At 35.7% G+C, this 24,814-nt stretch overlaps 3 protein-coding genes across 4 annotated transcripts; 2 read left to right on the top strand and 1 right to left on the bottom strand.

Annotated features, from left to right (window-relative positions):
* Positions 1-2,201: 2,201 nt before the first annotated feature.
* Positions 2,202-6,296, top strand: DG1 (Tetratricopeptide repeat (TPR)-like superfamily protein). Its single transcript, XM_079046222.1, has 9 exons — positions 2,202-2,887; positions 2,970-3,161; positions 3,268-3,349; positions 3,435-3,626; positions 3,715-3,828; positions 3,934-4,027; positions 4,173-4,330; positions 4,647-5,081; positions 5,527-6,296. The coding sequence occupies exons 1-9, from the start codon at positions 2,292-2,294 to the stop codon at positions 6,169-6,171; spliced, it is 2,508 nt and encodes an 835-aa protein (XP_078902348.1). The 5' UTR covers positions 2,202-2,291; the 3' UTR covers positions 6,172-6,296.
* A 338-nt stretch (positions 6,297-6,634) lies between these two features.
* Positions 6,635-8,993, bottom strand: QQT1 (P-loop containing nucleoside triphosphate hydrolases superfamily protein). 2 transcript variants are annotated; one of them, XM_079046221.1, is made up of 11 exons: positions 8,840-8,993; positions 8,631-8,745; positions 8,453-8,497; positions 8,281-8,360; positions 8,068-8,142; positions 7,852-7,955; positions 7,608-7,764; positions 7,351-7,438; positions 7,198-7,270; positions 6,964-7,094; positions 6,635-6,843 (listed from the first exon to the last, which is right to left on the bottom strand). In XM_079046221.1, exons 2-11 carry the CDS (start codon positions 8,720-8,722, stop codon positions 6,783-6,785), a joined length of 906 nt encoding a protein of 301 aa, XP_078902347.1. In that variant the 5' UTR covers positions 8,723-8,745; positions 8,840-8,993; the 3' UTR covers positions 6,635-6,782. The 2 variants fall into 2 exon arrangements, with proteins under 2 accessions (XP_078902347.1, XP_078902346.1); XM_079046220.1 differs by having other exon boundaries at positions 8,631-8,979.
* Positions 8,994-10,603: 1,610 nt separating this feature from the next.
* LOC145109107 (Ribosomal protein L12/ ATP-dependent Clp protease adaptor protein ClpS family protein) lies at positions 10,604-11,379 on the top strand. Its single transcript, XM_079046219.1, has one exon. It carries the CDS (start codon positions 10,680-10,682, stop codon positions 11,163-11,165), a length of 486 nt encoding a protein of 161 aa, XP_078902345.1. The 5' UTR covers positions 10,604-10,679; the 3' UTR covers positions 11,166-11,379.
* The last annotated feature ends 13,435 nt before the right edge of the window (positions 11,380-24,814 follow it).

Genomic DNA, 24,814 nt, shown 5'->3' with positions numbered 1-24,814 from the left:
CATGTTACTTGTACTTGAAATATGTATCATATGTTTGGGTTATGAATGTAGGAAATATTTGCAAAACATACTATAAACACAACATATGAGAGACCTTTGTATCGGGTTAGATGTTGGGCGAGATGAAAAATTCTACTAGAAGTCTCGCCACAAAGGAATTGAGTGGATTTTTTCTTAATTTTGCACCTTTTTAGATTGTAAACATTATAATCAATGAATGTTATGTTTATTTATCTTAGGAAGACAGAAGTATTTTTATAAGATAATTTTGTTGAAATGTTTGTTATAAAAGAATTTATATTTTGTATAATTAATTTAGAGCAATGTGATGAAATTTAGTTTTAATTCAATATCTATCTATTATGAGATAAAATATAGTTTCTTTAATGGAAAATGTTGTAAAAAACTGTAAATTAAATGTAACTGATAACCTTGATGTATATTGTGCATTATAACCCATATTAGTATTATGGGCGATATATATATAACTATATACTTTGCATGATGTGTATGTATATACTTGATTTTTATATTTCATGTGTACTGTACTTGAGTTATGTATGCTTGGAGACACAAAATTGGTTGAGTCTAAAGTGTATGATTTGTGTTTTAGGCTTTTAACTAATTACACGAGCAACTATGAGACAAATTGGTTATATGGATATTTGTTTATGATAGATCATGTATGCTTCTATTATGATGTCAATAAGAACATGAATATTCCAATAAAACATTGATTTTGGGTTCTCTTCTAAAAAACTTATATTACTTAGATTGGTGCTCAAAAACCTCCCCCAAAACCTACAATAACAATAAGATTATACCAACTAGCCCATAACACTAAAATACCTTATAAATGATATTAAAAAAGTATGGATTTATAAATAAAAAGTCACTCCACAAATTTTAAAAAAGAAAGTACTTTTTATGATGTCAAATCTAATATGGTATGGAGTTTCTAAACAATATAATGCTCAATGTTGTTGGCTAGTAGCTTCAAGATATCCAAAATCCATGTTATTATTACGGCGGTTTTATAACTCTTAGGTGCTGTTTTTTCTGATGCAAAATGTCTGCAATCTGCGGACCACATCTGTAGACCTCTGCAGTAGAAGAGGTGGACCAAACGTCTGCAGTCTGAAAAAAGAAGACTGTTTGTTTTTTTAACATCTGCGGGCTACTAAAATAAACTGAAATCTAAATAAACTGATTTTTTTAAACTTCAAAGTGATTTTTTAATATTTTTATGACTTTGTTATAAATAATTAACGAATCTAGATCAACTTTTATGTATTATTGTATAAAAAATAAAAATAAAAATGGTATGAATTAACGTATATATTTGATAAAAACCAACAACCTTGGTTGTAAAGTTATAACTAAACATTATAATTAGTGATCAAAGAATTTGATACATAAATGAATGAAAATAAACTTTGATTTTTTTAATTAAATCTATTAAAAATGTACCATAAATATTTTCTCGAGAAATTGATGATATTGTATTAAATAATATTTTACAAAATTTGGCAAAAAAATATAAGAATATATTATGATTTTTTTTTTCATATTTATATAAACAACTTCAACGACTATTATTATAATAAATCTTTATTTATAAATTTGTCAAAAATATCATGTTTGTATCGTCGAACGTTTTTTTTAAAGTTTTTTAATTTTTTTTTCAAATTGTTTATCATTAATAAAGTTGGAAAAAATATTAATTAAAAAAACTTAAAAAAATAAAGATATATATGTTTTTTTAGGCTAGAAGATGTCTGGAGATGTTAGAAGACTCTGGTCCACATCTGCGCCAAGAAGAGGGCGCGCAGACATTTTTAGGTATGCAGTCTTCAAAAAAACAAACAGTCTGCGAAGGCTAATGTCTGTGCGTGGTCTGCGCGGCGCAGACAGAAGAGGCCACGCAGATCTGCCGACAAAAAACAAACACTACCTTAATAAACTAATTTAAATGTTTCAATAAGTTGTTTTATTAACTTAAAAAATAAATTATCAAGTTATCATGATTTTATAGCACTAATAAATTCACTTAAATATATAGATAAATTTTGTAATTAATTTAAAAATAATTTATCAATTTATTATATTTTTAAACTATATTTTTATACTTTTCTTAAAATTTCTTTAAAGAAGCAAATCCCAAACCCCTAAATCTATGAACACATTTGTGCGATGCATTGGGTTGTTGTACTATCTAAAACCCCGGCCTTATAGATTTTCCCATCTTCCTTGTTTACAGATGAGCTAAATTCTGCTCTCAAGTCTCAACAATGGAATCCTTAAGGTTAAGGTTGCCACCACGTCCACCCATCCCTTCTCAACAACCAGACACCGAACTCATCAAGCGCAATCTCCTCAAAAATGGCGTCACTCCAACCCCCAAAATCATCCACACCCTCCGGAAGAAACAGCTTCAAAAATCCAACCGCAGCCGCCCTCCTCCGCCCGACCAAACCCCAGAACAAGAACAAGAACAACAAGAAAAAGCCAATTTTCAGACCCTAAAGGCCGAATTCAAAACCTTCAACAGGGAAATCGTTAAAGCCACAAAAAGTAAACAAGACATGGACATAAAACACGGTGGAGTGTCATCGTCGCTGGTGGGGAAGCCATGGGAGAGGTTAGAGAGAACTCAATTGATGGAGTGTGCGATTACTAACAAGGAGTTTGTTGGTGGGGAGAATCTGAAGTACGAGCATTTGGATGAATTGAGCGAGTTTATCGAGAAGGAGCGTGATAAATTCAAATGGATTATGGAAGATGACATCGAATTGGAAGATGGAATGCTTCAGAATAAGAACGACAATTGGGTTCCTCCCAAGAGGAAAGTTTCCGATGGTGAAGCAATTCGGTTTCTTGTCGATAGGTATCCATCCATCCATGAGGTTTTTTATGTTTATAATTGTCTGCAAAACAGTAAAATTGGGGCTTTTTTGTTCGTTTTGTAGGCTTAGTGGAACAGAACCGAGTATGAAGAACTGGAAATTTTCTAAGATGATGAAACAATCGGAATTACAGTTCACAGAAGATCAATTGTTGAAGATTGTAGGTGGACTTGGTGATAAAGGTCAATGGAAGCATGCTTTATCTGTCGTAAAATACGTTTACAACTCTAAAGAGCATAAACATTTCAAGAGCAGGTTAATTTTTCTTCCAATTTAGTAATCTTTCTATCGTTTCTTCCCCATTTGAGCAATAAACATTCCATTATTCCATATATGAACAGTTCTGTTTTCTAATCAATAGGTTTGTATACACAAAACTCGTATCAGTTTTGGGAAAAGCAAGAAGACCCCATGAAGCCCTTCAAATCTTTAATTTCATGCTAGTAATGATCAAAATCACATCTCTTTTTTTATTATACACCAAATTTGTAATTTTCTTCTTCTTATGAAATGAAACAATCAATGTAGGCTGATTACCACTTATATCCTGATATGGCTGCATACCATTGTATTGCAATTGCACTTGGTCAATCTGGTCTTCTTAAAGAATTGGTCAACGTGATTGACTCCATGAAGCAAAATCCTTCAAAGTTTATCAAGAAAACAAAACGCAAAAACTGGGATCCTGTTCTTCAACCGGATTTAGTCGTATACAATGCTGTAAGTTAGATTTCTAAAAGATTTATAGTTTAGCTTCATGGGGTTTTGTTATTTATTTCAAAATAATGTTTTTAAACTTTTTTGTTAGGTGTTAAATGCTTGTACTTTATCTGGTGAATGGAAGGGAGTTTCATGGGTGTTTGAGGAGTTGAGAAAAAGTGGTTTAAAACCATCTGGAGCAACTTATGGACTTGCAATGGAGGTATCCTTACAAGGGCAAATTTGTAAAAAGCCTCATTTCCCACACTTTCGTATATAGATTAAGTAAAAAAGAAGCAAATACCTAATTACAATAAAAAAAATATAGGTGATGTTGGCATCTGGAAAGTATGACCTTGTGCATGAGTACTTTGAGAAGATGAAGAAAAGTGGAAATGCTCCAAAAGCCCTTACTTATAAAGGTACCGATTTTCCTTTCAAATGTATCATGATTTCACATATATTTGATGTAATAAATTGTGAAAAGGTAATTTCAATATCTTTGAAAGTATGTGATTGAAGTGTACAATGAATTTAAACACTTTTTTTTATTGTGCAAATGTTTAGTGCTTGTGAAGGCGTTCTCAAAAGAAGGAAAAGTGAATGAAGCCATAGAAGCAGTTAGAGATATGGAACAAAAAGGTGTTGTTGGAGAAGCATCCGTATATTGTGAGTTAGCATTCTCCCTTTGCTATAATGGATTGTGGCAAGAAGCTATTTTAGAGGTACTTTTTAACTTTGACTTAGTTGACTCAATGAGATTAATGAGTTAAGCATTTAATTTGGATAGTTATATATGGTTTGTTTCTTTTTTTACTTACTCTTGACATAATGACATTGTGAATTTATTAGTTTTGAAAAGTAAGGACAAAATGGTCATTTAGTCTCATCTAGATGGTTTGAAAGTTGAAACAACCCCTTAATCTTTTTGGCTTAATGTAGAAAGAACAACTTAATAAAGAAAGTCAAGAAAATGCGATTCTCCCATAAAGTCCAAGCTTTTTACAAATTTACCCTCATCTATCATTTTTATTCTTGTAGATCAAGAGAATGAAAAGACTTCGACTCACTAGACCATTGGTGGTTACCTTCACGGGGATGATATTGTCTTCAATGGACGGAGGGCATATTGGTAATTGTATAAGGATATTTGAAACAAGTAAAGAGCATTGTGCACCCGATATTGGGATTATAAATGCGATGTTGAAAGTTTATGGGAGAAATGATATGTTTTTTGAAGCAAAAGAATTATTTGAAGATACAAAACGATCCAACGGTCATAATATAAGCTTAGGGCGTGATGGTCCTTTTGTTAGCCCGGATGCGTATACGTATGGTGAGATGCTTAGAGTCTCTGCAAGTGCTCATCAATGGGAGTATTTTGATTATATTTATAAGGAAATGGTTTTTTCGGGGTATCAAATTGATCAAAATAAACATGCGTTTTTGCTTGTTGAAGCCTCTAGGGCTGGAAAGGTACGTTTTATTATTATTATTATTAGTAAGGTTGACTTATGTGGTCAACCTTACTAATAGCAATATGTAACATGAAACTCGTAATCATTTTACAAGTTTCATGTTACATATTGCATTTATAAGTTTTATTTTGATTATATTAGTAAGGTTGACTTTTGTAGTCAACCTTACTAATAGCAATATGTAACGTGAAACTCGTAAGCGTTTTACAAGTTTCATGTTACATATTACATTTGTAAGTTTTATTTTGATTATATTAGTAAGGTTGACTTTTATAGTCAACCTTACTAATAGCAATATGTAACGAGAAACTCGTAAGCGTTTTACAAGTTTCATGTTACATATTGCATGTTACAAGAGTAACATAATGTTATGATTTCTCGTGGGAAATCCATATTTTACCAAAAAATAATAATAATAATAAAAATTTTATGTTTATTTGCAGACTCATTTACTAGAGCATGCTTTTGATGTGCTGTTGGAATCGGGAGAAATCCCGCCATCATCATTCTTTGTTGAAATCATATGTCGATCCATGATCCAAGATGACTTTGACCGGGCGTTGACCATTCTCAACACCATGGCCCACGCCCCGTTCCACGTGCGTGAAAAGGAATGGCGGGGCCTATTTGAGGAGTACAAAGGTAAAATCACTCGGTCCCACTTACGAAAACTTTTTGAAAAAATCGGGACTCATGATATCACAATGGAAGCTTCCGCATATAAGTTATCAAGACTATTGCAATCGCTCTGTGGGCCAAAGTCAAAGTCAAAGTCAAATGATGGGGGTGAGATTGAACGTGAATTACCGGGGAAATTAGATAGTATAATGGAACATTTTGCGGATGAGTTGACTATTGATGAATCGGTTGACTGTTTTGGTGATGAAAAGTCAAAGTTGACCGATTATGACGAGGAGGTGGATGATGATGATGGGTATGATTCGGAAGAGTTTTTGGTGGGTGAATTGGGGGAAGTGGATGAATCGAAGAGAAGTAAGTTGCCTTCTGCGGATGGGATTTTGGAGAATTGGAAGGAAAGTATGATAAAAGATGGAGTTTTTTTGCCTTTTAAAATCGGGATGAAGTGATTTTGGATGTGATATAGAAGCAAGGAAATGAGAGTTTTAGTTAAATTTGTGTAAAAGTGTGTTTGTATAATTTATAAATGCTTTTATATACGGCTAATAATCTAGTTTTCAAACGCTTTAATTTAGGCGAATTTGTGTATGAATAATAACTAGTCACAAATTTATTTTAGAGTTTTCATTATAAGATAACAAGATGATTAGAAATCCTCGCATTTTTTTCAACTCAATTGCTCTTTTGAATTTGGGATTTTCTTTTCAATATATTTGTTACATCTCCATTATGGAATGGATGATGATAACATATAAGATTCAAAGAAAAATCAACACACCCTTCATGTATTGGGGATTAATATCTTTTTTCAAGTCTTATTAATAATTTAAACTAAGAACAAATGCTCGTTGTTTTTCTCCTTTCCATATAATCAAAATTAAATTAATTAAAGTCGTAGAGGCTCTTCATGTATCAATTAAACCCAACTTAAACCCTTTTTATAAGTACACCACCCAATAGCCAACAACAAAAATTTATAAACCAAAGTACAAATTACATATCTTGATACTACTTCCATGTATCATAAGAAAATATATATAAAAAAATCTCACATCTTGAATTAATCATCAGAATCAAAATTTTCATCATCTTTCATGTACTTCTCTTGCACTGCTGCTGTTGTGAAATTAACGTCAAGGACACCATTGACATAGCAATGTATTTTAAAAAATCTACTCAATTATAGAAATTATACACAAATATATTAAAAAAAAAACAAATGAAATTTATTAAAAGGATATCTATAGTATTCCCAATCTGTTGGAGCAATAGCAATTTTGCTGAATTCAACTGCAGTAGCATCAATCCCTTGAAATATATAACCATTTGTTTTGTCTATTAATTTCACAAGATTTGTAACACTTTCTTTATCCTGAAAAAAAAGTCAAAAAAACTACTCAAAATAAATAAAATATACGTAGTAGATTGTAGCTGAATTATTAAATAAATAAATAAATTGGGACAAATCAACATACCTGAATAGCCAAAGTAGTGAAATTGACCAATCCAAAGTCTTCAATCACTTCACACAGTTCCTTTGTAAGTTTTCTAACACCATAAATAAGGATTCATTAGAAAATTCATGTTGCTGAGTTGGCGCTGACGTGGCACTAAGTGAAAAAGCTTACCTATACTTAGAAGAGCGGGGATCTTGATCCACATGATGTTGTAAATAAGATAAATCTTGAACATCCATGTAAAAATCAAGATTGAAGGCTACATAACAAACAAAGCAATAAATTTTTTTTATGGTTTAATCACTACAAAATATAATGACCAAAACGCCCCCACAACCGTGGAGGATGGAAAAGCACAAGTGTCCCAAGAGCAAGGAAGTCGATGCAGGGGCAATTTTGGTATAAAGTAATGAAAAAGATTTTCATACCTAGTTTTCCATAGTTCTCAATAAGATCAATCTTTGATAAAACATTGACATGTGGCAATTCCATATGCAACATTGTTGATAGTGAGAGAAGCAATGCACTCACGTATTTCCCAGGGTCACTGCATAGGTGGGCATCTATTAAGTGGACAGCTGTCAACTGTAGAAGAAAGTCATCTAATACTGTTAATAAGTGTGTGTGTGTGTGTGTTTACAAAAGAAACTTGAAAAAGGCATCACTAATTACCCGAAGATCAAGTTTTTTGATAAGTTGCATGATGACTTTTTTTGCATTTGAGTGAAGGAAGAATAGTTCTACTTGACCAGGGAAATCAAAGAGAAAATAGTGATCTGTAAATAAATGTAAAGTTAAATCAAAGGAACAAAGTTAACTTAAAAGTTAAAAGTTAAAAGTTAAAACCACTCATTAGCTATACATAAAAGCCTTTCAATGAATACTAACCTTTCAGAAGTGGCTTCAATTTAGATTCCAACCAATCGATATTTTTCTCCAAGTAATCCATACAATAAACAAGACCTAGTTGAGAACAACAAAAAGATCAAATAGAAATAGTATTAAATATTAATCACACATGAAAAATGAAAAGTTTATTTTTGACTTAATGGGCTTATTGGGGACATGACTTAATCAAGTAAACTACAAAAGATGTCTAACCTCCATTAGGACCAAGATTGTGCTCATTCATCACATCACTGAGTTTTATAAGATCTTCAATGTTGATTGCACAATCATATCTTGATATAAATGTTAAAGAAATATGAATTCCCAGTTGCCAAAAAGAATAAAAATAGCGAAATTTGCAGTAATCTAAGCTTATAGAGGATACGGCAATGAATCATTTGCAGGGTCTAAGTTAATAATAGCGACTTTCCTGCAACAAGTATAAATGTCATCAACATGATATATATTCAGAATCCAGGCTCGAAATTGAAAAACAGCTGCACATTGATTTTTAGGGAAGTGAGAAGTAACAAGGATGAATTTAAGATGAATACAGATATTACCTCCCGATGAGTTGAAGGTACTGCGACATGCCATTGCAGTAAGTGGTCTTGCCGGAGCCCGGAGGACCGATAACCACCTGACCAAACACCATCCTTTACCCCTTTCCGCACAACCCTAAATTTTAAGAATTGTGTGAGAAAAACGAAGATTCTTAGGGGAAAATGCAAGAAAATTCTTTGGAGAAAAACTAGGGTATGTGTATGGGTACTCCAAGCAAAAGTAGATAATCAGTAGGGTGGTCGCCGGCAATAAGGCCTCTGAAAGAACAGTCGTCGGGAAGTCGTAACTCGTAAAGCAGGCAAGCAGCGGCTGTTTTGTTCTGCTTCTCCAGCCGTGATACTAGAAAGTTCTTTTCCATACAACCCGACCCGATGCCCATACAAATTCATATTCATTTTGTTTAACTTTATGTTTTACAATTGATTTTTTAGGTTAATGACACTTAGCTTTTGATTTTTTGGTCGTTAAACTTTTTTTTTAATTATGAAGACATAATGTGGGTTATAAGTTATAACCTACTTATTGGTCTCTATGACATGAAATAACTTGTTTACAATGTCAATATTAATATAAATGTTATGGTTGCTGTAAAAACATCATAGACAACTTATATTTTACTTTAAAATATAACATAATTTGGTTTTCATAATTCAAACTCGCTGATTCTTAAATTGATTGAGTTGATTAGTTGTTTTCATTTAATTAATATATACACAGTCCTACTAAAAGCATCCAAGGTATGAGTTTTTTTAGGACCTTATCATGAAAAAGAAGCTATTATAACTCAAAAGAAGTTATCGTGTTTAATCCGAAGTTTTTTTTTTTTAAATAGTTTGTAAAGTTACAAACACTTAGGATAGAAAGAGTTACGAAAGATGGCACGAAAGGTGGTTGTGGTACCCCAGTTACCTCCAAGATCACCATCAATTTACGTGAAACATGTCAAAAGATGAGGGTTAGGAAATATGGTGATCTTGTTGAACACACCGCCCTCTTTCTTTCTCAAGTTGCAATACACTTCACTAGTTGTAAATTAGGAGTGGATTGGAAAAGTTGAATTACTTTGTAGAAAATAGCAAAAAAAACTCAAATTACAAAAATAGTCATCAAAATCGCAGGTGGACTTAGTCCATCTGTGGTTTTACTTGTCCATCTGCGAACGTACAAGTTGCTAAAGCACATCTGTGCTTTAGCGACTTGTACGTTCGCAGATGGAGATTTTGCGTCCATTTGTGATTTCTCTTTTTTCAGGGGTATAAGAACGTAAATTTTTTTTCTTCTTTCATTTTTCAAACTTTTTTTGGAGAACTTTCTCCCTAGAGGCACTATAGACGATTTCATTTTTCAAATATTTTTCAAAGTTTTTGTTGAATAATTCATTTTATTAGAGATGTTTTAAACAAATATTCCAAAGAAATAAGAATTAAATTGATAATTTTTTGAAAAGCTTTATATATAATAAGGTTGTTTCGTAGTTAAACATTATCAATTTTGTAGTCAAAATAAAAAAAAATAAAAAAAATACAAAATCGCAGGTGGGATGAGAGGAAATCACAGATGAACATAGTTCATCTGCGATTCCAGTCAAAGATTGGAGTATTTATATGGAAAAAATCAAAAAAACTATAAAAAAACCACCTGCGAATGTACAAGTCGCTAAAGCACGACTGTGTTTTAGCGACTTGTACGTTCGCAGATGGAATGCTAAAATCGCGGATGGGTTTAATCCATCTGCGATTTTTCATGGCTATATTTGTAATTTGGGTTTTTTGGTTTTTTTCCGCAAAGTTATTAAAGAATTTGGTTATATTTGCATTTTTCTCTTATAAAAACGAAAAGTAAAAAAATTGTTCCCAAAATTGTTCCCATTAAAACTTTACACCACATCTCACACTAACTGAAAGTAGAGGGACTCAAAGCGCAAATAAGTCTAAAATGTGAGATCAAATACCTATCGAAATGACAAAATCACCCCCTTCTCGTCTTAATTCACTCCACCAGACACAACTATGGAACCCTAAACCCCCAAATCTGAAACCCCAGCCAAAATGATTGCCAGAACTGCTCCTAAATCGCTAACCAGATTCTTCTCGCTTTCACGCCACCTTTGCACGGCCACCGGAACTCAATCACAGAAGCTCGAAAGAATCGCCGACGAGATCCTCAGCCTTACAAAACTCGAGAGGAATGATTACGCAGTCCTCCTACGTTACAAGATGGGTTACAATAACTACGGCCCGGCGGTGACCGGCATTGGTTCGCCATCATCCGCCGGCGCTGCCTCTGCCGGACCAGGATCCGATGCCAAAGCCGCCGAGAAGGTTGTTTTTGATGTGAAGTTAGAGAAATATGATGCAGCTTCGAAGATCAAAATCATTAAGGAAGTTAGGTCTTTTACTGATTTAGGATTGAAAGAAGCGAAAGATTTGGTGGAAAAAGTACCAGTGGTGGTGAAGAAAGGAATCACCAAGGACGACGCTGAAGCAATCATGGCGAAGCTCAAGGATTTGGGCGCTACTGTGGTATTGGAATAAACTTGATCTCTTTTTAGTTCTTCATTATCATTTTTGAATAACTCTTGAAGCTCTTTTGAGTAGTTGCAAACGATTTTTCTAATTCGATTGTTGATTTCCTCAGTTTTCAATGTGTTTTAGATCAAAGTATTATATAGCCACACATTTTAGAATGAAAATTCCATTGTAATTCATTGGGAGAAATGTTGCACTTGATGTTCTTTGTTAGTTTCAACTTGATGTTCTTTGTTAGTTTCAACTTAATGTTCATTGATTTGAGGTAAACATGTACCCAATTTGTATAACTTTTTATTTATTATATACACTTTCATAATAACAAAAGAATTATCTTACAATGTTTTTTTAAAATAAATATAAATATGATATTACATATAAAATCGTTAGAGTGGGTCAAAGATAATGCTAGAAATTTGTATCGAGTGGCATGTTGGGATGGGGTCATTGAGAGATTCAAGAAGAAACTCTAATTCGAAAGTAAAGATGTTTTCCATCAAGGGGAGTACTACTTTGTTGAAATCGGTTTTGGATAGCTTGAGCAATTTTATAGGTCAAATTTTAAAGTCTAGGAAGAATTAGTGCAAAAGTTTGAGGTCTCCTTTCTTTTGGTGAGTTGAAGAAGGTCAATATGAAATTCTTTGGATTAAATGGAGTAAGGTGTTTGCTTCTAAAGAGAGAGGTGGAACTCGCATTGGGAGTTTTTGATCCGGCCTTGTTACTTAAGTGGAGGTGGCGGTTTGTTGTTGATTCAAGCTCTTTGTAGGCTACTATATGGTGTTGGAGGTTGGTTTGGGTTGAATGGTCATGAGGCAAATACGCATGGGGTTGGCCCATAATTGTTGGTTTGATAAATCAATTACACGATAAAGACATTGTGCCTCATAATGGTCTTGTTTAGTTCACTTGCTCATTCGTGCCTCGTATTAATTAATTAAGTGGGTTTTGGATATAGATAAAGATGATATTTAAAACCGGAACCGTTAGAACCAGAATATGTAGAATCGGAATCTAAGTTATTCTATACATTGATTATAAAGTGACTTACGAGTTTAAAGAATGATTTTATCCGGCTCTGGGTCATTCGAGTCTGGGTAAACCGGGTTTAAGAACCAGAATCGGTGTTAAGAACAAAAAAACTGTGAAAAGTTTGAAACATGCATATCTCGTTCGTTTGAACTCAGATTGGAATGTTGTTTTTTCCACTGTGTAGCTTAGAGTAAAATTGGTTCTGGAAAACTGTTTTCATTTTTCAAGAAAACGTTTTTAGAAAATAGAATTGAGTTTTCATATTTAATTTTCAATGAAAAATTTATTTTCCATTTTATAAAGTTGGAAAACTTTGGAAAACTATAAAAACCACTTTCCTAATTTACATAAATTTGAAAAACAGGAAATTTTCATTTTCTTGGAAATCTTTTGAAAACTGAATCAACTAAGCGCGTTTTCAAAATTTTCATTTTCATTTGAAATTTTTCAAGAAATTGGAAAATTTTCCACAATCTAACACAACCTTAGAGTTTGTATATGACTTTAAACTATAATTTTTTCATTTTCAGTTTCATATTCATTAACTTACAATACCTAAAGTCAGGATATCAAAGCTGGAAATTTTATGTTCTCCAACTTTTTCTGTTATTCTATGAAAATTTTAAAAATATATATCTAATTCGTTTGAAGTCGAATTAGCATGCAGTTTTCAACGTGTAGTTAGAGTTTGTATATGATTTTAGACTATAATTATGTCAAATTTTGTTTCATATTCATTGACTTACAGTCCCCCAAAGTCGGGATATCAAAACTGAAATTATGTAAAAATTTTAAAACATGCATATCTAATTCGTTTTAAGTTTGATTAGCATACAATTTTTTCCAACGTGTAGTTTAGAGTTTGTATATGATTTTAGACTATAATTTTGTTAATTTTGGTTTAATATTCAATGATTTATAATCCCCTGAAGTAGGGATATCAAATATGGAAATTTTCAAATTTCAACCCACTAAGTGATTACCAAAATATTTTGGTTTTCCCGAGTTTTTGGGTTTTCAGTACTAGACCCACATTACTAGGTTCCACCTGACCCACTTTGACATTGTCACACCCCCGAACCAGACGGCGGAAACGTCCGAGGGCTCGTGTGACTATCAATTGAAATATCATCACAATGAATATACATGAAACATAACACATTCATCACTAAACATTACATATTACAGCTGGTATTGTTCACATCACGTACATTGTCATATGTTACATAAATCCAAATCCAAAGTATTAATAGTACGATGAGTGACGTTACACAAAATAAATCCATACACACTTGACAGTCCTTCTGCTTAACGATTACCTGAGAATACAAGTTATTTTGAAAACGGTCAACATATATAATGTTGGTGAGTAATAAGCATATTTGAATAAAAGTCTTTGTATTGTTTGTAAAACCCAGAAAATCCGATATTTTCTGTAAAACGTCTGAAAAATGATGTGAAAATCGAGTATAATGCATGTGTGAATTTCATAGTAGTAACATATAGGAATGCAGTTCAAATTTTCTTTGTATTCTTTCTGTTGTAAGTAAGTGGTATTTGAATAATAGTATTTCCCTAGAAAATCCGATATTTTCTGATTTATAAAAATGTCACGGTCTTTGCACTGTAAAATGTTTTGTATCATTATGACTTACGAGTTTTTAATCTTCCGTAATGTTTTGTATCATTATAAAAATGGCATTTTTCCACATGCCGGATTTTCAATCAAGGTTTTGTCACCCTAGACTGACCTAGTCTAACTGTAGCGAACAGCTCAGGTGTGGGGGAGTCACCCCCGTATAGATCTATACACAAACTCTCGCTCTCCCTCCAGGAGACTCTGATTATAACTACAAGCTACGACCATACACTCAATGATGTCAACCGACACGTCTCACTAGATCCCATTTGTTTTCACATGAATTTGTATAATGTTATATGTATTTAGAAGTTCGAACACTAGATGATGCATGAAATGAAAAGGTAAGGCCCAACAAACATGAAGAAAAGGCAACTGTAGCCCATTAGACGTGTAAGTTATTTCCAGGCTAAATTAGCATGTAAATGGGCCATTAAGGCCCAATAACATGTAAACGCTAAATTAGGCCCATTTAGCATGTAATTAGGTAACTGAAGCCCAATAGACATGTGATGAATACATTGGGCCCAATAAACATGTAAATGGATCACGAAGGCCCAATAAACATGTATAGGAAGTATTAGGCCCAATATTCGTACCGTTATTGTATTTCGTTTATTTGTTATAGTATTGTTCACTTCGTCGGAGAATTTATCCATAACGTTATAAAAATCTAGTATTTTGTTATAACGGTATTTTTAGTTTGTTACGTCAAAATTCTATAATTTGAACTCGTGTTTACAAAATTACACTTTACGCCCCTTAAGAACTAAATTAACATTTAGAGGCTTATTTTTACATAAAATGTCATTTTTGGTCTATTTTAATTAAAAATAACATTTTAGTCCATAAATTTATAAAAATTTGTATTTTCGCCCCAAATGTTTAGTAATTTACGGTTTTGGTCAAAAAATACATATTTTGACATTTTCGGCCCATCTTTGCAGAAAATTACATTTTCAGCCCCCTTATTTGCATAAAATGACATTTTCGGCCCAATTTTTATAAAATTAACATTTTTGGTCCAAATCTTGAGATAGTGTCATTTTCAACCCCTAATCTCGTTTATTCTCATTTTTTGCTCAAGTTTTGATTAAATGACATTTTAATCCCCAAAAATTGATATTTTTGCAATTTGGGCCCAATAGGCCGTGAGGCCCACCTTAAGGCCCAAAATGCCAAATTTTACACTTTTGACCCTTAGAAAAATATGGTTGTTATAAAAACTCATTTTTAAGCTAATAATACCCTTTTAGCCCCTATAAAACCGTAGGTGTCATACTTGACCCCAAACTTTTGTTTATTTGCCAAAAATGATCCTTATACAAGATTTTGTTTAGTTTTTCACAACTTAGGCATCTATAACACTTTTAACTTTGTATTAGGATGTCTAGAGTGTTTTTGGTTTATGAATCTCACATATTTTTGTTGAAGTTTCATGGATCCATCGAGTTTATCACACAATCACAACATAACCCAAGAAAATCACACATAACATGCATATATACATAGATCTACACATAAACACTTGTATTCTCCCCCAAAACAAGTAAAAACCGAAAACAAGGGGGCATGAACTCACCTTTGCTTTGATGTTTCGGTTTGAAGAAGAAATGGAAGAAGATGATGTGATTTTTGGCTCTAGCAAGCTTTTTGAGTGGTTTTCGAACTTAAATGGTTTCTAGGATGTTAGATCACGAAATGAAACTTTATAAGGGAGTGTACTTAGCTTAAGGATAAGACTTAAGTATGACAACAACTTACCAAAGATGATGATCTAGATGAAAACCTCTTTGAAGATACACATAAAATCTCGAAATTTGAAGGAAGATGTAGGGGTTCTTGAGAGCTTTCCTTAAGAGATTTTGTAAGTAAAATGAGTGTGGTGGTGATTTTTGGCTCTATGGCCGAGATTAAGAAGGAGAGAGGGAAGGAAAGTTTTGCCTGGAAGGTAATACACTTCTTGATAGATGTGCTCATCTAGATATATGCTATGTGTGACAACCCGAAACTTCTACCTGGTACATCTAGTCAGTTAATCTAAGTTAAACTCGTTTCTGTTAACTTCTAGCACGGTTTAAGGGTCCATTTAAGTGTTCTAAGCTTGGGTTCAGTCGGGGTTGAGGTTAGGAATGAGTCAGCAAGTCGTATAGCGTCGAAACCGGACCATACAGCCCTCTTGGAGGAGTGTGCGGCCGCACACATGGGTGTTCGGCTGTACACACCCCTCATGACCACACACCCACCCTATATAAAGGGTAGACCCTTTCCTTTCATTCCTTTAACATACTGGAAACACACAACACCTTTTCTCTCAAGACTCTTCAACCGCAAACCCTCCCAAGACTTCAAAAACGTGAGTAATTCATCCCTTAGCTTGTTGTACTTGAAGAACCACTTAATCTAAGCCTTGATTCATCAAGTTTCATCATGTTCTTCATCCCTTCAAGGAGTGCGGCAGCACACCTTCATAAGGTTGGCCGCACACTCCTAAAAGACCCTCCAAAAGTGAGAGTTGGACTTCCATCTTCGAGTTAGACATGACCATAGCCTTGCTATACCATAGAATTGGCCTTTTTAGACATCTTCATGTGGGGTGTACGACCGCACACACCTATGTACGGCCGCACACACACCCTTGTGTGGCAGCACACTCCTTGTGTGCGGCAGCACACTCCCGTGTGCAACCACACACACACCCAAGGACCACAAACTCATTTCTAAGACCCTAAACTTGTACAACAACTTAGTATGGACCTAGAACACTTCATGGATGCAAGTATGGACCTTGAAAACACCTCAAAAGTACCTTCCATCATGAGTGTACGGCCGCACACCCATGGCCGTCCACACCTTTAAGGTGGCCATACACCTCCCTCATGCAATCCTTTAAGGTCCTCGCACTTAGTGTGAGTTGTCCCAAGTCCTTAGAGTGGTTCTCCATCACTTTTAGCAAGGAAATACCTTCATTTGACTCCTTTATGTGTCAATACATGTTAATTAGGATCAGATTGTGTTCAAGGCTTCACTTGAACATCCCGCTTTCCGTATCGATCTTTCATTCGAATCGCCCGAGGTGAGTTCATACCCCTACGTTTTTCCGAGTTTTCATGTGTTCAGGGGGGAATACAAGCAAAAGTACAAGGAAACTTGTACTCAGAATATATTATTTTTTTTAAGATAATTATACCTGCAGTATGCTTTTAATACGGAAAAACAGTTTTAATAAACGATTTAGAAATCAACTCGTAGAAACAGTTTTCAAAACTAGAACAACGAACTTGTGAATCATGTAGTAAAATGTATTATTTTATAAAGGATTCATGCAAATCATAAACAGGATTTTCAGTATTATTACTTGTAAATTTGTTAGGCTAAGTTTGAGACACGTCCTTGGTAACACTCCCACAGAACCAGAGTGTAGGACTAGCACTTGTGGCCAGAGTCTCTTGTAGGGAGAGCGTAACTGTTGTGCATAGATCTATACGAGACTGACAATCCCACACCTCATTGTTAGCTACAGTCGGACCGGCAGGTCTGCGGGTGACAAAGTCATTAAGGATATCGGCCGTTGCGGGCCTTATCCAGTCAGTTATGGTCATGAAACTCAAAACCTAGGTAACAGGAATTTACTTTTGTAATAATGAATCAAATGAACTAACCTCAAAGTAATAATCGATAGATTACTGGAGGGTATTAATAATACCTTCAGGACTTAGTTCACCACGGTTTTCTTTATTTAGTTTTATTTATGTAATAAGGCTAATATACCTCTCTGGGTGCAACCAGGGTTTTTAAAAGAAAACTGTTTTTCGAGTATGGTAGATACTTGCATACCTCGGTTTAGAACAGAGAATCAATCATCAACCTTTAGGGAAAATATAGGATTTTCCAGGGATAACCCGGCTATTCAAAACAGGATTGTTCAACATGAAATCAATGGATATTCATATTCATTCCACGACTTCTTGGATTGTACATACCTTGTATGAATCTGTAAGTCATGGAAGGAATGGGTTTTCAAACACGCTTTTCATAAGAAAATATAGGATTTTTTTGAGAAACACTTTCAACAGATATAAAAGGACCAGTACAGATAACTTTGTAAGTACTTAGTGAATACTTCAGGATTATGTACATGAGGATCCGACAACCAGTGGAATGTGTGGCCTCCGCCTCTTTTCATGTTCCTTGTTTGGTTATGGGCTTGGGGCAGAACCACACAATCGGCTGTTTGTTCGATCTGGATTGTATATAATTTGTATACACTAAGTACTCACAGTAAGAACTTGTAAGAATCATTTTTACTTAACTACATCAGAAAATATAGGATTTTTTGGAGAAAGATAACGCATTTTCAAAAGGACAAAGAACAATTTTTCCAAAACTAAATGCTTATGAACTCACCAGCTTTATGCTGATATTCTTTCAAAACTGCTTGTATTCTCAGGGATTTAGTAGACAGGTACTTCCAGGACTTTTAGAGAAATCGGAGCGTTAGAGTCACATCTTTCCGTTTTACTTTTAATATGAACAAAACTATGTATTAAGACAATGTAAACCTTTTTCATATATGTATTCAATATTGGGTTGTGTTTACTATGCTTGATATGATACAACTGTTGTGATACTACGCATGACGTCAACCACCCCCGAACGTTTCCGCCGTTCCGGTTTGGGGGTGTGACAGATTGGTATCAGAGCTCTTGTTTATAGTGAACTAAGTATACCGAACCATACATGGTATACAACTATAAACATTAAGGGGCCTAAGTGCTCTAAACTAAAAGTATATTTTCAAAAATATAAGTATTTTTATAAAAAGTATACAAGTATACCTAAGTACCCGAACCAGTTTCATAAGTAGAACAAAACAAAAGTATTTGGATGTTGGACATCGCGGTTAAACCTGGGCATTTATGTAATCATGTATAGGTTCGATATAGCCTGATCAACTATATTCATTCGAGACATGACCAACATGTGCTTGGGAGTGATTGTGGTGTTGCAGCAAGCCTAAAACTTACCTAGGTTCCAAAAAAGTTCTAGAATCAAACATAAGGGTTAAAAATACTATAGGAGTATTTTAGGGTGCTATAATGACCGAACCAGAAACATACCCAAGAATCCATCTCTCAAGAATCAATCATGTAACCATAGTACATTGGAAGTATTATTAGATTCGATGACTATTAACTATCCCTTTAACCCTTATCTCGCTTAGATAGCATGGCCGGATTCCATCTCCCTGGCGACCCGTACTTTTCCAACCAAGGAGATGCTGGATGGCTCGAGGCAGAGCTAGAAGAAAATCACGAAATTCCCTTGGACGATGATTTTGCAGAACAATTCCCCGAAGAGGCCGACCCAGAACCTGAAGTCGAGAACCTGCCTCAAGTAGCCCCGATACCAAATCCTAACCCCCGACTTGAGTTCGAAGGCCCAACACCTATGTGGGTCGAATCAATGAGAGTCAGATAGCAAAAACGAGAAATCTTAATGCATAGATAAACATTTAGGATACATCCAGAGGCAACCATTGTTGCTCACAAGCTTCTTTTCTTGACATGTAGCAGAATCATGCCTCCGAAGAAACGTAACCAACCCACAAGTAAGACGCCAATCCTCCAGATGGACTCAACTACGTTCCAAGCTACTGTTACAGCAGCGGTGGCAGCCGCCCTAGCTGTTCTTAATGCTAACAACACAAATGTGGGTGGAAATGTTAATGGCAATCCAATTCTTGGTGTTAACCAATCTCAACAACAAGTGCCTACAAGAAAGGACACACCTGATCTGCAACCTAACATCCTAAAACGAAAGTTCAAAGGAAGCTGTTCAACCCAAGGACCTATTGAGAGGCAACGAATTGGGACAGTCAGTACCCCAGTCATCCCTGCTGTTCCAACACCAACCATACCATACTGTGGAAATCTCCCGCACTGCAGAAAATGCAACTACCATCATCATGGAGTCTGCCGAGTGCTGCATTGCACCAGATGCAACAGGAAGGGACACACCTCCCGCGGTTGTAGGACCCTAGTCAAGTTCATCACTCCGACTACCAATGTTGGGACAAGTCCAACCTGTTACCTCTATGGAAGTGTAGGACATTTCAAAAGAGACTGCCCAACAGAGAAGAACAATGAGGAAACAGGAGGAGTCTGACCTTAGGGAATGAGGAAGCATCAAAGAACCCTGCTATGTTTTGGTACGTTTTTGAAAAACCCAATAATTGTTCGTAATTGTGATTACCTTCTTATCCGGATTAAATCACGAAATCCTTATAAGGTTTAAATCCCTAATGAGCAAATTATGATAGCTTAGTGAATACGCTAGGGTCAGTTGTAATTATACACGGCTTGTGTACACCAAACGATCATAGAGAGATATAGTAAGAACCATTTCATGAAAATTCATAGTTTCAAAACATCAGAACCCTCGTGTTAGTAGTACCTGTTAACTTCGAGTCAAACACAGAAAACACCAGAGACATTCACCCAGGGGCATCAATGTCTTAACAAAACGATCCTTCCAGACTAACTTAATGCGCGACTCTACGACGTCGTCCCGCTTAGTCCGACTGAGTCTATGTTATACCAAGCCCTTTTGTCTTAAATCGTTCGATCGCAAAACTCTTGTCGCTCGTAACGACAAATTAGATGTGAATTTCGATAATTCATCACTCTTCGAAAACCCGAAAGTATTCATACGAAGAGTATCACCCACAAAGAAATGGACAGAGTAAGAGGGATATCCCGACAATTGGAAATACGTCGTGGGACACTCATCTACCCTTAGTTGAACTTTCTCACAACAAACGACGACCTTTCCAACATCAAGGTTGCGCCGTTCGAAGCCCTTTATGTCCGTAAGTATAGATCCTCTCTGTGCTGGGCTGAGGTGGGCGACACGCAACTAGTCAAGAGTCAAGTCCACGACAGTACTCTCACAAGTCCTGAAATCATCCGAGAGGCGACTGAAAGGGATCGTACGAAAGGGCTACGCCGATAAGAGACAAAAACCCTTGGAATTCCTAGTTGGTGACCGTGTCCTTTTAAAAGTCTCACCCTGGAAGATCCTGATACGCTTCGGAAAGCGTAGAAAGCTAAATCCAAGAATACGTTGGACCGTCCGAGATCCTTACTAGGATCGGTCCTGTAGCATACAAACTCCAGTTACCTCGAGCGCTTAGCAGTGTTCATCCCTTCTCCCTCGTGTCGAACCGAAGAAGTGTCCGTCCGATGAGACACTTGTGGTTCCCCTCGACGATACCGAACTAGACAAGAGCCTACGCTTCATTTGGACACACGAATCGAGAAGTCAAGCGAACGAAATAACGTCACATCCCGATAGTGAAGGTCCGCTGGAATGCCAAGCGGGAACCTGAATTCACTTGGGAGCGCGCGAATCCAAGGAAACAAAAGTACTCCCATCATTTCCATGTCCACGGGTTACATCTTTATTCTTGAATTTCGGGACAAAATTCCCTCTAACGGGGGGATAATGTGACAACCCGAAACTTCTACCTGGTACATCTAGTCAGTTAATCTAAGTTAAACTCGTTTCTGTTAACTTCTAGCACGGTTTAAGGGTCCATTTAAGTGTTCTAAGCTTGGGTTCAGTCAGGGTTGAGGTTAGGAATGAGTCAGCAAGTCGTATAGCGTCGAAACCGGACCATACACCCCTCTTGGAGGAGTGTGCGGCCGCACACATGGGTGTACGGCCGTACACACCCCTCATGACCACACACCCACCCTATATAAAGGGTATACCCCTTTCCTTTCATTCCTTTAACATCCTGGCATCACACAACACCTTTTCTCTCAAGACTCTTTAATCGCAAACCCTCCCAAGACTTCAAAAACGTGAGTAATCCATCCCTTAGCTTGTTGTACTTGAAGAACCACTTAAATCTAAGCCTTGATTCATCAAGTTTCATCATGTTCTTCATCCCTTGAAGGAGTGCGGCTGCACACCTTCATAAGGTTGGCCGCACACTCCTAAAAGACCCTCCAAAAGTGAGAGTTGGACTTCCATCTTCGAGTTAGACATGACCATAGCCTTGCTATACCTTAGAATTGGCCTTTTTGGACATCTTCATGTGGGGTGTACGACCGCACAAACCTATGTACGGCCGTACACACACCCTTTTGCTGCAGCACACTCCCGTGTGCGACCACACACACACCCAAGGACCACAAACTCATTTCTAAGATCCTAAACTTGTACAACAACTTAGTATGGACCTAGAACACTTCATGGATGCAAGTATGGACCTTGAAAACACCTCAAAAGTACCTTCCATCATGAGTGTACGGCCGCACACCCATGGCCGTACACACCTTTATGGTGGCCATACACCTCCCTCATGCAATCCTTTAAGGTCCTCGCACTTAGTGTGAGTTGTCCCAAGTCCTTAGAGTGGTTCTCCATCACTTTTAGCAAGGAAATACCTTCATTTGACTCCTTTATGTGTCAATACATGTTAATTAGGATCAGATTGTGTTCAAGGCTTCACTTGAACATCCCGCTTTCCGTATCGATCTTTCATTCGAATCGCCCGAGGTGAGTTCATACCCTTACGTTTTTCCGAGTTTTCATATGTTCAGGGGGTAATACAAGCAAAAGTACAAGGAAACTTGTACTCAGAATATATTATTTTGTTTAAGATAATTATACCTGCAGTATGCTTTTAATACGGAATAACAGTTTTAATAAACGATTTAGAAATCAACTCGTAGAAACAGTTTTCAAAACTAGAACAACGAACTTGTGAATCATGTAGTAAAATGTATTATTTTATAAAGGATTCATGCAAATCATAAACAGGATTTTCAGTATTATTACTTGTAAATTTGTTAGGCTAAGTTTGAGACACGTCCTTGGTAACACTCCCACAGAATCAGAGTGTAGGACTAGCACTTGTGACCATAGTCTCTTGTAGGGAGAGCGTAACTGTTGTGCATAGATCTATACGGGACTGACTAAGTTTGAGACACGTCCTTGGTAACACTCCTACAAAGTCTCTTGTAGGGAGAGCGTGACTGTTGTGTATAGCTACGGTCGGACCGGCAGGTCTGCGGGTGACAAAGTCATTAAGGATACCGGCCGTTGCGGGCCTTATCCAGTCAGTTATGGTCATGAAACTCAAAACCTAGGTAACAGGAATTTACTTTTGTAATAATGAATCAAATGAACTAACCTCAAAGTAATAATCGATAGATTACTGGAGGGTATTAATAATACCTTCAGGACTTAGTTCACCACGGTTTTCTTTATTTAGTTTTATTTATGTAATAAGGCTAATATACCTCTCTGGGTGCAACCAGGGTTTTTAAAAGAAAACTGTTTTTCGAGTATGGTAGATACTTGCATACCTCGGTTTAGAACAGAGAATCAATCATCAACCTTTATGGAAAATATAGGATTTTCCCGGGATAACCCGACTATTCAAAACAGGATTGTTCAACATGAAATCAATGGATATTCATATTCATTCCACGACTTCTTGGATTGTACATACCTTGTATGAATCTGGAAGTCATGGAAGGAATGGGTTTTCAAACACGCTTTTTGTCACACCCCAAAACCGAGAACGGCGGAATACGTTCTGGGGTGGAGGACGTCATGTACAGTATCATAACAAAGCATAATAGTAAAGACAAGCAACAACATCCATTGCATTAAGATAATAATTGTAATACAAACGTGTTCAGTACAAATGTTAGACACCAAAAATACAATCAAAATAAAGTGGAGTCTTATATGTGCTCCGTCTTCTCAAAAGCTGCATCCGTACCTGACTACTGATGACCTGAGAATACAAGTTATTTTGAAAACGTTTATCAGCATAAAGCTGGTGAGTTCATAAGTATTTAGTGTCATTTCCTGTATAAAAATATTCACAATTATACATTTGTAAAAGAAAGTTTCGGTGTTCGAAAATAGTATGTGCCCTAGAAAACCCTATGTTTTCCAGAAAAAGTAGTCTTCACCAAGACCCGATGGTTTGTTTGTTCCTTTGATAATGTACAAGTTTTCCCAGTAGTTATTAGTTTGAAAATATAGTTTGACTCTATCCATGTATAGTAATGAGAAAAATGTTTTACCCCAACAGTATCACTGTCGGCCATATGTAATGAAATGCAGGCTCCAGGTAGTATTAAATGTACAATACTCCTCAGGGAGTCTGTTGCCTTTAATTCATAAAGTATTAATTAAAGGTTTGAATGTGAACTCGTACGTAACCATGCTGATTGACGATCGAATCCCTTTGACCCTCCAAGTCATATGTAGATGTGACATTTTGTCACCCCTGGGCCTGGACGGCTCGGACTGTAGCTAGCAGTCGGGATGTGGGAGTGTCTGTCCCGTATAGATCTATACACATAATGCCCGCTCTCCCTCCAGGAGACTCTGGTTACGCGGTGATAGCACAAAGATGTGTCGTATCGAGAAATAGTACGTCACATTCCATTTTAGTAAGTTCTCTTGTATAGTATGTAGTGTTCTCTTTGTATAGTACATAGTGTTCTCTTGTATAGTATATAGTGTTCTCTTGTATAGTATATAGTGTTCTCTTGTATAGTACATAGTGTTCTCTTGTATAGTACATAGCATATATTGACTCACAACTGAACTGACTCTGGTAGTTGTCATGGCAATAGTAGCATTGAGTAGTATCCCTTAACTATACCTATTATAGTTAAATAGTATTGTTGGTTGCATGTCTTTGATATCCAAAGGCATTGAACTGATATGAAAACTTTTATATCTGACACAAATATATAAGATATATAACTAAGAATTCAACGAGAGTCGGACTAATAACAAAATACCCTAAGCCCACAATCAAACAAGAACAGGAAGTAAGGTGAGTTATTAGTCCTAAGTCCTTCAAGTCTTACTTATATAAATATATTGGTGTAGATATGGTTTAGGAATAAAAATAGTTTTAAAAGAATTTTCGAAAATAGTTTTATAG

This window comes from Lactuca virosa, chromosome 4 (assembly GCF_052849685.1).
Source record: "Lactuca virosa cultivar CGN04683 chromosome 4, Lactuca_virosa_CGN04683_v6, whole genome shotgun sequence".
Lineage (NCBI taxonomy): Eukaryota > Viridiplantae > Streptophyta > Magnoliopsida > Asterales > Asteraceae > Lactuca > Lactuca virosa.
This window is presented reverse-complemented; position numbering and strand designations above follow the sequence as displayed.